Source organism: Thermobia domestica, chromosome 1, assembly GCF_964235325.1.
Source record: "Thermobia domestica chromosome 1, izTheDome1.hap1.1, whole genome shotgun sequence".
NCBI classification, from domain to species: Eukaryota; Metazoa; Arthropoda; class Insecta; order Zygentoma; family Lepismatidae; genus Thermobia; species Thermobia domestica.
The window spans coordinates 329,435,366-329,451,710 of record NC_137454.1 but is presented as its reverse complement, the minus strand read 5'-3'; the positions used below and the strand labels follow the sequence as shown (position 1 = coordinate 329,451,710).

At 31.4% G+C, this 16,345-nt stretch overlaps 1 protein-coding gene across 1 annotated transcript in view; it reads left to right on the top strand.

Annotated features, from left to right (window-relative positions):
- Window positions 1-16,345, top strand: part of LOC145667976 (uncharacterized) — a 208,475-nt gene that overhangs the window by 15,154 nt on the left and 176,976 nt on the right. The window contains exon 3 of the mRNA XM_081735403.1: window positions 11,151-11,231. Coding sequence (XP_081591529.1) covers window positions 11,151-11,231 — 81 coding nt within the window. The remainder of the gene's footprint in view (window positions 1-11,150; window positions 11,232-16,345) is intronic.

The window sequence follows — 16,345 nt, the reverse complement described above, 5'->3', positions numbered from 1 at the left end:
GCCATCTCTTGTCCACCCGCACGAATTAATTCCTAGACCAAATATTTTATTACTAACCAAACAAAATGGTATGCGTAGTTCGCTTCTCTTGGAGAAATCCATCAAAAGTAGCTTACTGGTGGGGCTGAGATTTTCTTCAAAATATTTTATTAAAAGCAACGTCAACGATTTTATTCATATTTTATTTACAATCCTACGATATGGAATTACTAATTTCTCTTAATGAAAATATATAAAAATGCATCTGTGTAAAATGTTTTGGACAATATTCTTGAAAGTGGGTCTAAATATTTTGCGTCTATTTCATAAATATTTTTTTTTTTCGTCACTGCACATTATAGCTTGATTTAGGATTGAAATTTTAAAAGTGACAGCGAAACTTTAATTTGCTCGTCCTAACCTATTATTTCATACAAATGCGTGTAAGCGAAATCATATTTATAGTAAAATTCTTGTGCGTGCTACTTTATTAAAGAAAAGCATCCTATATGGATAGTTACGATTTTTGCCCATAAATAAAACACTTTTTCTCTGAGAATAAGTAAAAATGGAGCTAAAACGCCAATACAAAATGTTTGATTATTTAAATTTGAATGCGTTTTCTCGATTCTGGGTTGTTTATGATCAGCGGTGCCCACAAGGGGGGGGCTATGACGCAAACTGCGTCATTGAAATATTTGGAGGGGTAAAAATCTATAGAAATATGTTTGAGGGATGTAAAAATTAATCGAAAAGATTATTTTTTTTCATGGAAGAACACCTACGGATAAACAATTGAGGGGGGTGCGTCATGGACATGAGGTGGGGTGGGCACCAATGTCCTGCTCGTTTCCCTAAGATTTGCAACATTCTAGCTACACACAGTTCAGTGACGCACTGAATCTAGCTCGCATATTTATTTACTGTTTCGTAGTATGTATGACTTTATTTGTGAACACACATGTGTTATTGATATTCCCATACGCGCGTTCAATTCTCCATTAACTCAAGGATTGTTAACTCTGCATACGTTTCTTGCTAAAATAATACTTTGTATTTAATACGAAATCTTTATAATATCCTGAGAAAATATTTCTTCTTCAGAACTGAATGCAGAAAAGTGAATGCGTCTTCTATTCGCTAGTGCTTTTTACAATGTTGGAAAATATGGTAATTGTTTCAAAAATAAACAAGCAAACAATAACTAGAAATTAACCATCAGTTGAAAATCATCAGGTACCATTAAGGAGGATCATGAAGCAAGAAATTATTGTCGTTCAAAGTTCAGTGGTGATATCCGTTTGCGCAGCATGAAACCAGTACTCGGTTTCCCACAGTCTCGATGATTTCGCACTTCCAAGCGATACTAGGAGGGAAGTAAAAATCGAATTCGAGATTTCAAATATTTACACCGTTTGTGACCCATCCATGCCCAAAGAGTTATTTTGCGAGGTCTGTTTGTCTCTTCTCTAAATATACGATATATCGATAGGTCGTGCTATTCACAGTATCCTGATAAACTATAACTGAAGATCATACCACTATTTAAATGCGTCCATGATTGGATAAAGTTCTTATTGCGATTTTTATACAAATTTGTGGGTGCTGAATACAATAGAACATTTCCAAACATATCCGACCATTGAATCACGAGGAAAATTAGATCAAATTTGGGATATTTAGGCCTGTATTTATTTATATTCCAAATTTGAGATCATTTTTCTAGACATTTCATGAATACATATGTTTAAAAATATTTCCTTGGATTCAGCGTCCACAAATTAATATGAAAATGAAATTAAAAAATATGTCCAAGAGTAAGCACTCGTAGCATTAACATAAGCGTTATTTCGAAGCGGCAGTTTGAGATAATTTTTATCGTAACCCCATAGACAGATACATTTAAAACAATTTCATTTGATTCAGTGCCCTCAAATTAGTGTAAAAATTGTAATTGGGAGTTTATTCAAGCATGGGCATTTTTATTAGTGGTATTCTTAAACTTAAGTGGTTTTTATAAAAAATCTTCTTTTCATACTAAAATTCCCATTTCCAAAATAGTTGTAGATTATTGTAACGTGAGAATCAAGAATTGTAAATTCCTCGAGAACAGATATAATTATTTTACTTATATTTGATTAATAACTCTTATAATGTGGTGAAACTCATATTCTGGAGAAAATCAGAAGGTGTAATTTATAGTATTGCTTGTTTAAAGATGATATTACGCTTCCCAATACTAATGTTGAATTCAATCGATTGTAGCTATAAACACGTTATTTCCAACCTCAGCTTAATTGTAAATATTCTGTTTTCTCACAGTTCTTTATTACAGAAAATTTTACTACATGATTCATATTATCAGATGAATATGACAATCTACACCATTATTTATCCTACTCAGTTCTGCTTTAATACTATATATATATATATATATATATATATATATATATATATATATATATAATTGAAAATCACTATGTTTGTGACTCTAAATCTCCTGAACCGCCCAACTGATCTCGATCAAATTTCTAACATGGATGAGGTTCGAGGCTGGGCTGGTTTTAGACTATTCACTTACTGTTGGATGGTTGAACTGAGGGGTTAGGAGAGGGGGAGGGGGTATAAAAATAAATAAAACTTAATAACTCCTGAACCACTCCACCGAACTTGATCAAATTTTCAACATAGATGAGGTTCAGGCCTGGAATCGTTTTTATGATTTAAATTTGACGGAGCAACGTAGGGGAGGAGAAGGAGGGGGAGATATATCAAAATCAATTTATATAAAACTGAAAGTGACTATTTTTGTGACTTAATAACTCTGGAACTATACGGCCAATCTCAATAAAATTTTCAACATACATGAACTTAGGAGCAGGGATTACTTTAGGCTATTCACTTAGACGATGCAACGTATGGGAGGGGGATGGGGAGAGAAATTTAAAAATGATAAAAAAATGACCGATATTAGTGTTGAATCTATAGTTTTTGGTGTCGATGAGAGAAGCAGTGACACTTCTGATGCTGTTTCAATCCAAGTCAGCCTTGATAGTTGCGGAGGGGGAGGATACAACGTAGGGGAGGAGGATCGAAAATAACTAATATTAGTATCGAATCCATAGTTTTAGGAGTAGCAGAGATTAACAGTGACAATTCCGATGCCGTGTGCCACAGCACGAAGGAGGGAAAAGAGAAGTTATATATAATAATAATAATAATCGAAAATGACCAATATTAGTGTCTAATTCATAGTTTTCGGGATCATTTCAGATGACCAGTGACATTTCCGATGCGGTTTAGATCCCAAATCAGCCCCGCCACTTGGGGGAGGGGAGAAATATATATATATATATATATATATAATTATATATATATATATATATATATATATATATATATATATATATATGATCGAAAATGGCCACTATCAGTGCCGAATTCCGAATTTATAATTTTCTGGGTCGCTTAGATGAACAGTGATACTTCCGATCCCATTTAAATTCAAATTCAACCACGCAACTTGGGGGAGGGGGAGGAAGAGATATTTAAAATGATCGAGAATGACCAATATTAGTGTCGAATCCATGGTTTTCGGGGTTACCGAGATGATCAATGATCTTTCCGATGCTGTTTAAATCGATGCCATTAAAAACGAAAACAGTATATTTCAAGGGTACTAAACACATGCCGTACGGAGTTGTGCATTTAAATTTGCATTTCAATCCAGCGAAGCGGGTAATATATGCAATTATTCCATAACTATCAAAACTAACAGAATCATTTCTTTTTGATCGATTTTGTCAGAAACAAGTCAGGCAATTTTGTTCATTAACAACAAAACAACAAATATTTCATTAACAACGCTAGAATATAAAATAAATCACTTCTTCTAAACAAATCCACAAATAGTAGTTTATTCTTGGGGGAAAAAACGAACAATTGAAGAGCTCAATTCCAAAAGACCCTAAGTCAAAAAGTAAGTGTCAGGAGACAATTTTGTATGTGTGTTTCCATCATTTTATTTCCGTAAAAGAAAAGTAATCTACATAAAAGAAAATTGTAATTGCCTACTTTTCGTAATATAACGGTGAAATTATCATCTATAGCAAGAGTTTTATAAGTGATTTTAGTCATGAGTCAGAAAAGAACTTCAGTGAATACTGTTGACTAAGGACATTTTGGAAAACAACACTGTTTTCTTTTGCCTACAATTAATTTGATTTATGAAGATTTGGCTTGAAATCCAGTTTAATACACGGAGATGCTGAAATGGAACTTAATAGAACGAATATCTCAAAATTGACAAAAGTTGACTTTTGGAATCCATCCCTTTAATTCAGAGAAACTATGCTGGTGGTGTTCATTATATTTCACATGAACACAATTTATTAACAACCCAATAATATAGCGTCAGTCATTTCTAGTGAAAATGTTCACAAGTGATAATTTACTAATCTTCGAGAGGCTTCTCCGGACGCTCTTCTTTAAAAGAAAAAAAGTATAAATAATGATTTTGTTTATATTTCAAACATACACTTTTCATTAAAAAAAAACATACAATACAGCTTAAAGAGTTTCTCATAAAAATTATTCTTGGAATGAATTTTGCTCTCGTAAACGCTTATCATAATTTTAATATTCTATAAATAAATATCTCAATAATTATTGTAGCACAATATGCTTTAATTGAAAAAATGAAAACGAGAAAGTTTCTTGTGATGTTTCGTATCTTTTAATTTTTATAATGTTTTAAGCTCTAGACAGATACATTCTAGTTTTCTATATTATTATTATTATTATTATTATTATTATTATTATTATTATTATTATTATTATTATTATTATTATTATTATTATTCAAAACATACGAATTCGACGTCTACTTAAACTAAATACAACTATATCATCTGTGATACTGATTTTCTTCCTTTTTAGAATTAAGTTATTCGCATTTTTATTCTTTGTTCTAAATGTTAAATTAGGAGCATACATATTAATATGGATATCCATTGCTATGAAATTGTTTCCTTCAAAATTTGGAATCTGTTGAGAAAAATTCTCAGAACTAATAGAAAACAATGTACTGTACATTAATAAACTAGCTGCGTTGTCATTTTTGATAAATATTTTGATTATGTACTTCTCAAATTAATGACTTTGCATAAAATATGATTTGTTATATTTTTGTCAATCAAAAGTTAGTTTAGTTATATAAAAAAAATATTCCTTTTCTGTTTGAAATTTTTCCGAGTTCTCTTCTTTATTTTCTTGTTAACACACATGTAACTAATAGCGTTATTTTCATTGAAAGCAATACTTTAAAAATTATTAATAAATTATGTTTAATCAGTTTGTGAGCCACAATGATGTTTGAAGGGGAATTCTCTCTTTTCATGAAAGTTTATTTATTTATTTATTTATTTTGAATGTACAAAATTTATTTTCGTCTATCAGAATATTATTCAACGGAACTACTTTTATTAGTTTAGTTATATTTATTTTTTATACTAGAATATTGGGCAGCAAAATTATTTTTATTTATTTTAGTTTATTACAATATTGTTTAGCAAAATTTAATAATTTATTTTTGACTATTACGACATTGTTTAACAAAATCACTTTGATCTATTTTGGTCTGTTAGATCATATTTCACCACGCTTTTATCGTTTTCTCAACTGACTTGAGAAAATATTCTCAAGATTCCGTGCTTGTTTTGATTATTGTTCCATTTCAATCTTGATGTAGTCTTGATTGGTAATTGGTTATTATGTCGGATATGAAGGGCTGATGGCTACTAATCTTTTACTAGTCCTGTAATGATTATGCCAAGTACCTTCATTCTAGCAGTGTTAAACTTTAAATGAATACTGTTAAAGTCGAAGTTTCGTAAACGAAGAATATAGAATTTAAGTTATGTCCATAGATTTTATGTCGTTTATTTTCTTAGTGTCACTAGATTGAACTTCATATAAATTTTATCTGAAAATAGTCTTCATACTTAGATTATAAAACTTCTTAATCACTAACAGTGTTCGTACCATAATTGAGTATATATGATCACGCATGGCTTTGACACAGATGTACCAAGTTTTGTTTATTTACTTTTTGTTTGAAAGAGTATACTTTTCGCGGTGGTTTTATATTAATTTCATTAGGATCTGATGACAGTCCGCGGAGCTAAACCATGAAACTCCCTAACAGTTGATAGTGTTACTCTTATCGTAATTAACTGACTACATTGTGTGCATGTTCACGAATAACTTCAACGTAGATGTACTGATTTTGATTATTATTATTTTTTTTTTTTTTTTTTTTTACTTCCAAAGGCTAAACTTTCTCGGAGGTTTCATGTAAATTTTATTAAGACCTGATAAAGGTCTTTCAGCTAGATGATAACTCCTCAACAGCTGATAGTGTTGATACAGTGTGTATGTTCACGTATAATTCTGTAACGCACAAACCTTAAGTATACAGGGTGTGTCAAAACAACACCGACAACGTTTTTTTAGATGATTCCTGACACCAACATAAGACGAAAAGTATAGACCAACCTGGGTGCACAAATGATTCCTTTCGGAAGAATATGTATGTACTTAGTCATGCATGTTTCATAGGCCGGCGCACTTTATAGGAAATTAGTGGGCTACCTTTAATTTAGCTACCTAACTAAATTACTGGGATAACGTCAAAGTGGAAAAATTAAATAATTTAAAAGAAAAATAAGAGACTTTATAAACGCTCTAAAGAGCAGAAAATAAAACCTTTTTTCTAAACAAACAATATGAAATGATTCTAACAAAAGCGCTAAAAAGCAGAAAATAATAATAAAGCGCTTTAAAGCAGAAAATGGTAATAAAGCGCTTAAAAGCAGAAAACGATTCATTCCTATAATCTTTGGAAGATTTTGAAATCTGTGTGAAGCCAAATAAATTAATGTTCCATAAAATTACTATCCAAACAAACTGTATATTAGAAATTAGTTTGTTTGGTTTGGCACAGACCTAATTCTTTTATAGATGATAGGAATGAATTATTTTCTTCTTTTAAGCCTTTATGATTATTATTTTCTGTTCATTGTGCTTCTATTATTGAAGTCGTTAATATTGTTTGCTTTTAAAACGTTTTTAATAATTTATTTTAGTCAATTAGAACAGTGCTTTAGCAAACCCTCTTTTATTTTATTTTGTCTATTAGAATATTGCTTAGAGAGATTACTTTCATTTATTTTAGTATTTTAGAACATTGTTTAGCAAAATTACTTTTACTTACTTTATTAGAATATTGTTAAGGAAAATTTCTTTTTTTCTTTTAGTTTCTTCTTGAATTGTTTCGCAAAATTCCTTTTATTTGTGTAGTCTCTTCTTATATTGTTTAGCAAAATTCCTCTTAGTTGTTTTAGTTTGTTCTAAAAATGTTTATTAAAATTCCTTTTGTTTGTTTAGTTTGTTCTAAAATTGTTTAGCAATTTTTTTGTTTTATTTTGTTCTTAAATTGTTTAACAAAATTTCTTATATTTGTTTTAATTTCTTTTTATTTTTTTAAGCAAAATTCCTTTTATTTGTTTTAGTTCACTCTTAAATTGTTTAGCAAAATTCATTTTATGCCTTCGACTGTTCTAAAATTGTTTAGCAAAGTTCCTTTTATTTGTTTAGTTTGTTCTTAAATTGTTTAGCAAAATTCCTCTTATTTGTTTTAGTTTATTCTAAAATTGTTTAGTAAAATTCCTTTTGTTTGTTTTAGTTTGCTCTAAAATTGTTTAGCAAAATTTCTTTTAATTGTTTTAGTTTGTTTTAAAATTGTTTAGCAAAATTCCTCTTATTTGTTTTAGTTTATTCTAAAATTGTTCAGCAAAATTCTTTTTATTTGTTTTAGTCTGTTCTTAAATTGTTTAGCAAACTTCCTTTTATTTGTTCTTTCTGTTTTTATATTGTTTAGTGAAGAAATTGAGGTGTATAGGTTATTGAAACATTGTTCAACGAAGTACCTCTCATTTATTTTAATCTATTGAGGTATTGTTCAGCAAAATTATTTTTATCGTACTTTATTAGGATACTGTCCAGTAAAATTACATATTTGCTATGAAACGAAATCAGTTTCTTAATCATTTTTTAAACATTAAAAGAAATATATTACGTAAACTGTGGATTTTTGGCCTCATCTCCTCTTTCGTGAATATACCCTTATTTTGCTATTTGAGACGTGGACCTACAGTTTAACGTAGGATCCGAACCTCATGAGCTCTCACTGGGAATTGATCCTGGATCTTTCACTCCGAAAACGTGTACTCTAACCATATAACCACGAGGAAGTTGGGATTAAAGAGTTCACCAATACAGAAAAATGCATATGTAATACTAACATACTCGAGTCCTTAATGAAAAACTTAAGTTTATCTTCACGCTATTTGAAATATTCGGTATTAAGTTAGTAAAGTACATAGAATAAATTGAAGCGTTTCTAAGAACGAAGTTCTGTTTTAAACCTACGTTAATTTTAATGTGACAGAATTTAGAGAGTGGTGAGACAAAGGTAAATTGTGAGTTTGGAAAGACAATTTTAAGTTAAAAAACAAACGATATGAAGTTAATAATATTAAATAATTAGTTAGAAGTTGCGAATAAGTTGGATATAAATTTGTGGTTGCAAAAAGAAAAAAAAATACTCCAAAACAATGCCAGATATCCCTTCCTATCAAAAAATAGTTGATAAGTACAGAAATTACGTGTGCATGTTATAAATGTGCATGTTATAAATGGTTTAATGTAGAACACTAAGAATCTTTAGACTGTTATTGTGCAACTTTCAATAATAATAATAATAATAATAATAATAATAATAATGAAAACAATACCAAATATTATGAGGGTAAAAAGGAAATAGTTCTTGAAGTCGAGAGTTTCTAAGTAATTGTAAAACAACAGAAATTCTCAGGAAAGAGATAAATGTTATAATTCTGACAGGAAAAATAAATATTGTCATTCATGCTAGAATATCATTTTTCTTTTACAAAAATTAAGAGATGAAAACAATCTATGAAGATATACAGTACACATACTGTATAAATACATGGTACTTCCGTGCGATTCATTTATCTGGTTTCAGGTTGTCGAACATTGCAGTATAATGTGTTCGCTTGTCCTATGACTGACAGCGCTATGCAACGAAGATTGGCGAAACGATAAAGTCGCGACAATTTGGCGCCAATTCATGAGATTAGTGACCTATGCAGCATTTTTCTTTTTCTTTCTTTCTTTACCACGTTTATTCCATGTTTCTTCTAAGTTGTACTTTTCATTTATTAACTTAATGCATGTATTTTGCTATTCTTTTCTTTCCCACTTTCGTTACACTTCCAACAAAACAAGATTGCATTTTCAACCTTGGATACAGTTTCTAAAATGGCGCTAACCCAATATGATAACATCCTCAGTGTTTTTAAAATTTTATTTTACATGGTTGTTATTATTAAATCTTTCATTCTTTTCCAAGTTTTCGCAATTAGACAACACCATTTATCTGTAATTAACACCTCAAACTCTGTTTTCTAAAATTAAGGCTGCAATTAGTATAATTTTCACCCAAAGCGTGCACAAAGATAAAATGAAATTGTCTCCAATATCATAGATTCACACAGGTATTATTATTATTTATTTCTTTGTTAGTCGTATTATTATAATTACTTCTCTTAACGTAATGTAATAATCTCTTTGTGTTTGGATGTGTTTATAATAATACAAGGACGCGGCATAAGTAAATATTTAATCAGTAAGGTGCGTCACGTCATACTACGAGTTTACTGGCAAAATCCAGCGACGCGTTAGAGAAATAATTTACAATTTTTACCTCTCTTTAAATTTCTTTACTATCTGTTTCTATAATTTTACAGCTTTTATATAACAAAAATAAAAGCCTATTATGTTTAAAAACAATATTTATATAATTATCATCATTGTCATAGGCATTCTGCCATTATTGGTAGGTTACTTGCAGCAACTGAGAAGCTTCCATGCTGCACGGTCTTCAGGTAACCTCTTCGTCTTTGCGTACGATCTTCTGTTATGATATCGTCCATTAATTGCGGTCTTCTTCACCTCCTCCCTCTCTTTCCTGCCACCATATCCTCTAGCACATCCTTCATGATACAATTTCTTTACAGCCAATGTTCCAACCAATTTCTCTTCAACTTTACAACTGCATCTAAAACTGTTCTTTTCTTCCTCAAAATTTCTGTCACTCTGTCATCTGTTTTCTGCTCGACCCAGCTAATTCTTTCCATTCTTCTCCACACCCATATCTTGAAAGCGTTTGATCTTTTTTTCATTTCGTTTTCGCATTTCTGCCCCAATACAGTACAATATTCCACACGAAGCACTTTGTGATTTTTTTTCTCAATTGTTTATTCAAGGATCGACAAAATAGACTTTTTTTCCTCCTAAAGACTTCTTTCGCCATTCCTATCCTTGCTTTTATTTCATGTAAGTTAATAAAACATTGGAATTAGTGATGACTCTTGGGGAAAATCACATCGCTAAAAGTTAAAACGTTTTTGCTACATACTAAGGGAGAAAACCTTGCCAATATTCAAATACTTAAAAACAACCATTTCTAAAGGTAGAATATCTCTGCTTTCAGCATTTAATGACAACATTTTAATTTTTAAGAGTGTTCCCTCTAGAGACGCCACTGGTTGTAATGAAAATGTCCCCATTAAAGAAATTACTAGAAAGGATCCTATTATGTTTTATAATGCTTCTTTTTTTCACACTCTCTCACGTTTTTTTAGTTTAACGTCCTACGATTATGATCCAATCCTAAGTAAGAAGGTAATGATAATGATATTGATAATGAACAAATGATTGAATGAAGTAAATGAGAGAGCAACAAAAGAATCCAGAGAAAATCCACGCACAGGATGTTTGTCGCCCACAAAGCCCACCGGTGATATTTAGAATCGAACCAGATCTCCCACTCTCTCCCTACTATTTCCTTTTGTTAAGTACACTATATAAGTTAAATACCATTGACTGGTTACTACGTTTTCGGAATATAGCCTATTAACAAAAATATGAAATTTGGAATGGTGAGAATAATGACCAACTAATGGCTCCGAATTCAAGTCACAATTTGTTTGATTTGTGCTTAAAATATATTTTCTCTTACATTTCAGTTCATGAAACTAGTTGGTGGCCGGATGGGACACATAGCAGCTGATGAATTTAAGAATATTAGCTTTATTTATCCTACCGTTGTAAGTGATATATTTTTATTTTTATTTTTAACATAAGGAATATAACAGTAATTAAAGAAGCATTTGTAATGTAGATTTGTTATTGAAGATGGTAATAGAGTTATTTAGTTATATTTTACACACATATCGAAATAAGGTAATCTGAATTAGGTTGAAAGCATACTGAAAATCTAGAATTTTAATGATCGCTAACAGTGCAGATGAATTTAGTTGGATATTCGTTATTCAAATAATTATTTGAACAGTTATTTAGTAAGTTGACTAATTAGTGATTTGTTTAATTAGTAGCATCTTAACTTCAAAGTTTTTCCAAAATCTACAAATAGTAAGTAATTTCTATTCATAACTTTCTGGAAAAATATTAAATAACCATTTATATTAAATTATTGGTTTTGAGTTTATCTTCACTTTTGCGAAGTTCATCGTCAGAATTTTTGACGAGACAACTTTTTTTATTCCATAGCAGTGTGAAATATATTGACCATAAAATTGGTAACACTGTAGAACTGTCACTGTAGAACTCCTTGGTTGCTGGTCAAGAAATTTTGACGCGTGATTTTCACAGAAACTAACTTATCAACATTGAGGAAATTGTGATGAACGAAACAAATTATATAACCTGATGGTACCAATCCGGGCTATACAATGAATATATTAAAACCTTCCAGTCTCTTAATTTCAGACGGATTGTTAAAGACGTATGCGGTCTGGCGTTGTCCGGAAGGTGTACGATACTCTTTCTGTTGACCATTTAAGACCGTTTCTGTTGACTTGCTATGTGCACGCCTGCTAATTATCAACAATATTGATCCGAGCCTATCGTTCTGCTCGGTGGTAGCAGCTTGTGACGCACTATGCACTTCTAAACCCACTAAACGCACAACATGACCTTCTTGGGCATCAGTATGAGCTTGCTGCTAACTGTGGAGCTTCTCACTTCGACTACGATCGTTTTCGCACATTGTTTCCGTCATTCGCGATCAACGGCTTAAGAATCCCTATCACTGCGAAATTAAAATACCGCTAATTTTACAGTAATTATGTGATATCTTCAACTAGATAAAAGATAATCGAAAAGTGGATCAAGACCTCCCTATACGATGTTATTTTGCATGAGGTACCGTTATCACGAGTCACCTAGTAGCTTTCCGTTTGCAGTTATTTAGAAACGCGAAAATAAATGCCGATTTTCTAAATGGCTGGAAATTGAAAGCAGATAAATGAGTCGTAATAACGGTATCTCACGCAAAATATTTTTCTTAGGCAGATCTAGTTCCACTTTTCGATTATCTTTTATCTATTTGAAGATATCACATAATTACTGCAAAATTAGATGTATTTTAAGTTCGCAGTGATGAGGCCTCTTAAGAAATGGATCAAATTCGTTAAACGTTTCAGTAGAAATTCACAGAGAGAAATTCGATCGATTATATGCTTTTCGAGACAGATCATGTGACACCCAAACATCGAGCTTCTTTTTACAGCCAACTTTCTTCGAATGGTTTAACACTGTTTGGTGACGGATGTTTACATTTTTGATGACGTCATGACTGCTTACCATAACATCATGGTTTTGCTCGATTTATACCAGAAAATAATCTGCTTTTTTTTCTGAAAATTGTTCTAGGAGGATGAGATTTTTCAAGGGAGCCGGGCTGTTTACATACTAAAAGTAAACCAAAAGTAATCTTACAAGATATGAGCTCGTCAATAACTCTTCACACATATATACATATTACGCATTGTTATTATTATTATTATTATTATTATTATTATTATTATTATTATTATTATTATTATTATTATTATTATTATTATTATTATTATTATTATTATTATTATTATTATTATTATATAATTTAATATATTACTTTATTGAAACATGAGTTTTGACACTATACAATATTCGTACTAAATATTCGTACATTTCCTACAAACAGTGTTTCTAGCTATGCATACTATCAAAACTTATGTTTACAAGGTAGCATACTAAATATATATATATATATTTGAAACTCGATGAAAAATAAGTTTAAACTATGATAGGCCTACAATAATCTATAATAATAAATTGGCAATTCTGTGCATCTAGTTAGGCAAGTCAGAATAAGAAAATGTTATGGAGTTCTTTTTTAATAGTGGGTCGCGGTGGCTCAATGGTAGAGCGTTCACCTCTGCTTCGTGGGGTTCCGGGTTCAATCCCAGGCCCTGCCAAGTGAACTTTGGGGTGGACAAAAACCGTGTGCATGGGTTTCCTCGGGGTTCTCCTACTTTTTTCATTCCACCAATTCATTCATTCCTCATCATCACCGTCTCCTTTAACCTAACCGGCATAACCGCGGGACGTAAAACTTAAAGATTTCATTTCATTTCATTTTTTCTTTTTAATAGTATCCTTTTATTTTCTATTGTAAGCGTTCTTCATTTGTTGTAAATATTAAATAAGTTTAATAAACAGATAATAGACCAACCCAATTTTCAGCACGGGATATCGTTTGAGGGTAGCGAGGAAGATCGCACACTACTTCCCCTTCCCCCTCCTGAATTACGTCCCTGTTAGTATAATAGGTTAAAATAATAATAATAATAATAATAATAGAGGCACGGTGACTCAGTGGTAGAGCGCTTACCTCTGGTGCATGGGGTCCTTAGTTCGATCCTCGACCTAGTAAGTTTGTGGTGGACAACGTCGTGCTCGTGGGTTTTCCGGTCTACTCCTGTTTCCTCCTACTTTTTCATTCCACCAATTCTTCCATCATCATTCACCTGCTTTAATCATTATCTCCCTTAGCCTAACAGGCATAATAGTGGGACGTTAAACTCAAAGATTTCAATAATAATAATAATAATAATAATAATAATAATAATAATAATAATAATAATAATAATAATAATAATAATAATAATAATAATAATAATAATAATAATAGAAACTCTAAACTTGTATAAAGGTAATTCCGTAATTGCTAAACACTTTATTTGATTTTCACATTTAAAACGTTATGGTAAACCATGTGCATAAAATCAATAATCCATTTTCCCCCTTTTCCCCTTATTAATAACAATTCCTATGTTAAGATCCATTACATCCGGAAAACTATCTTAATGTGTATTGTGGGATGCAGGTATTCAGGGGTAAAGAGGAATGAATCATGGCTTTTAGTCATACAGTTTGTTATGAATCCCTCCTTCTGCTCCATAAACACCAGTATGATAATTTCTATATATATGTTTGTGTGTGTGTATGTGTTAAATCTTGATATGAGTGGCACCAGTCTGTCTGCAGAAGGCGGGGCTGAATTAAATTGTGGGCGGTGCTTTTTTTATAATAGCTTCTGAACTCAACCAATTACGTGAAACTGAGAACTTGGCTGTTAATCCGCCATCGTTTCGCACGCTGAACAAAAGTTCCATCGAAGATTGAAAATATCAGGAAGAAAAATACAGACAGAAGAAAGGAAAATTGCCTAACTATTTGCCTGATGCTGTAAAAATGATGTTTTCAGTCACGGATTGTATTTCGCACTTAACACAATGTTAACATTTCTTTGAACAAAATAGGAACAAAAGATAGTAGCACGAATATCAGATTAGTTAGGTTACTGATAGGAATTAAATACCGCGAACATTGACATTCTTATTTTCCTTTAAAAGTGTAACATGCACATTACTGTTCACAGTTTTCCTTTAAAACTGTTACTGTATATTTCTTCATGTAGCTTAAATTCACCAATTATTTTAAAGTTGTCATTTGTTTTCCTTTCTGCGAATTAATTTCTTTTTCCGTTTATTCCTCTCTTACAAAATGGTAATGTAGAGTGTTGTTTTTAATTATTCCTGTGTTTTTCGTCCTTTGCCGGATTTACGTATAAGCTAAACAAGCTATAGCTCAGGGCCTTACCCTAATAAAGACTTTAAAAAATATTAAAGGAAAAATGTATGTGCATTTCCAAAATGTAATCCAACCAGTTGAGAATGCTCCAAAGCATTGCCAGAACAAACTTAAAAAGGATTAATTTTCTTTATTAACTTTTAAAGGCTTTATACCAATTGTTCTATGTACAGTAGAAACAATTCTTGTAATATGTCTATTAATTTATAATTTCCTTGAGTAGGCTACTACATTTTCCCCACATGTTATGTTTAAGAGTTCTGTTAAAACGTTCTACGATATATTGTTTTATGAAGACATATGTTCAAAATGGTGAGCTCAAAATTAAAAAAAAAAAAAAAAAAAAAAAGAAAAAAGAAAAAAGAAAAAAATCGCAAAATATCATCTCTCTATGACTTACGGTTCCCGAGACATGGCTCCTTAAATCTCTCGAAATCGGAACTTTTTGGGCCAATATCTCGGGAACGGTAAGAGTGACGTGAAAAATTCTATCACTTTTTTTTTCAAATGGTTTTTGATGCTCTACCGAGTGGAGAGTTCAAAATTGAAAAAAAAATGAAAAAAAAAAAACAGACAGACACATACACACAGACATAGAGAATTCAGTAACGAACTTTTAAGTTCGTTGAAAATAAAATAAAAATAAAAGCAGGAACAGGTTCTGTGGTGTGTAAACTCCTATGATGTAAGTAATGGGTTCCGCATACCTATTAACTTCATAAATTACCGTATACCATATATATATTCAACGATTGATGAAGGACGAGCATATAAAGAACCGCATTACTTTCAAATGTTTAGGGCCTCATTCAATCTAAATGAAATCTTTCAGTTTAGCGTCCCACAATTATGTCCTTTAGGCTGAGAAAGACAATAATTAAAGCAAGTGACTGATTATGGAAGAATTGGTGGAATGAGAAAGTAGGAAGAAACGGGAGTGCCCCAAGAAAACCCATGAACACAATGTTGTCTATCACAAACTTACTTGGCTGCAGCTCCAACCAGGACCCCCACGCACCATAAGTAAACATTCTACCACTGAGCCACCGTGCTCCCATCGCCAAACCTAAATTCGAGGATATGAGGAACACGACTTACTGGTAATGTGAGCTCTAAACTATTATCAGAACTTGAATCGGAAGCAAGCAAGAAGATGCACCGAACATCATATGTAAGACTAACCTTCACATTATAGGCTGTTTCTCACAATATCTCGTTTCCA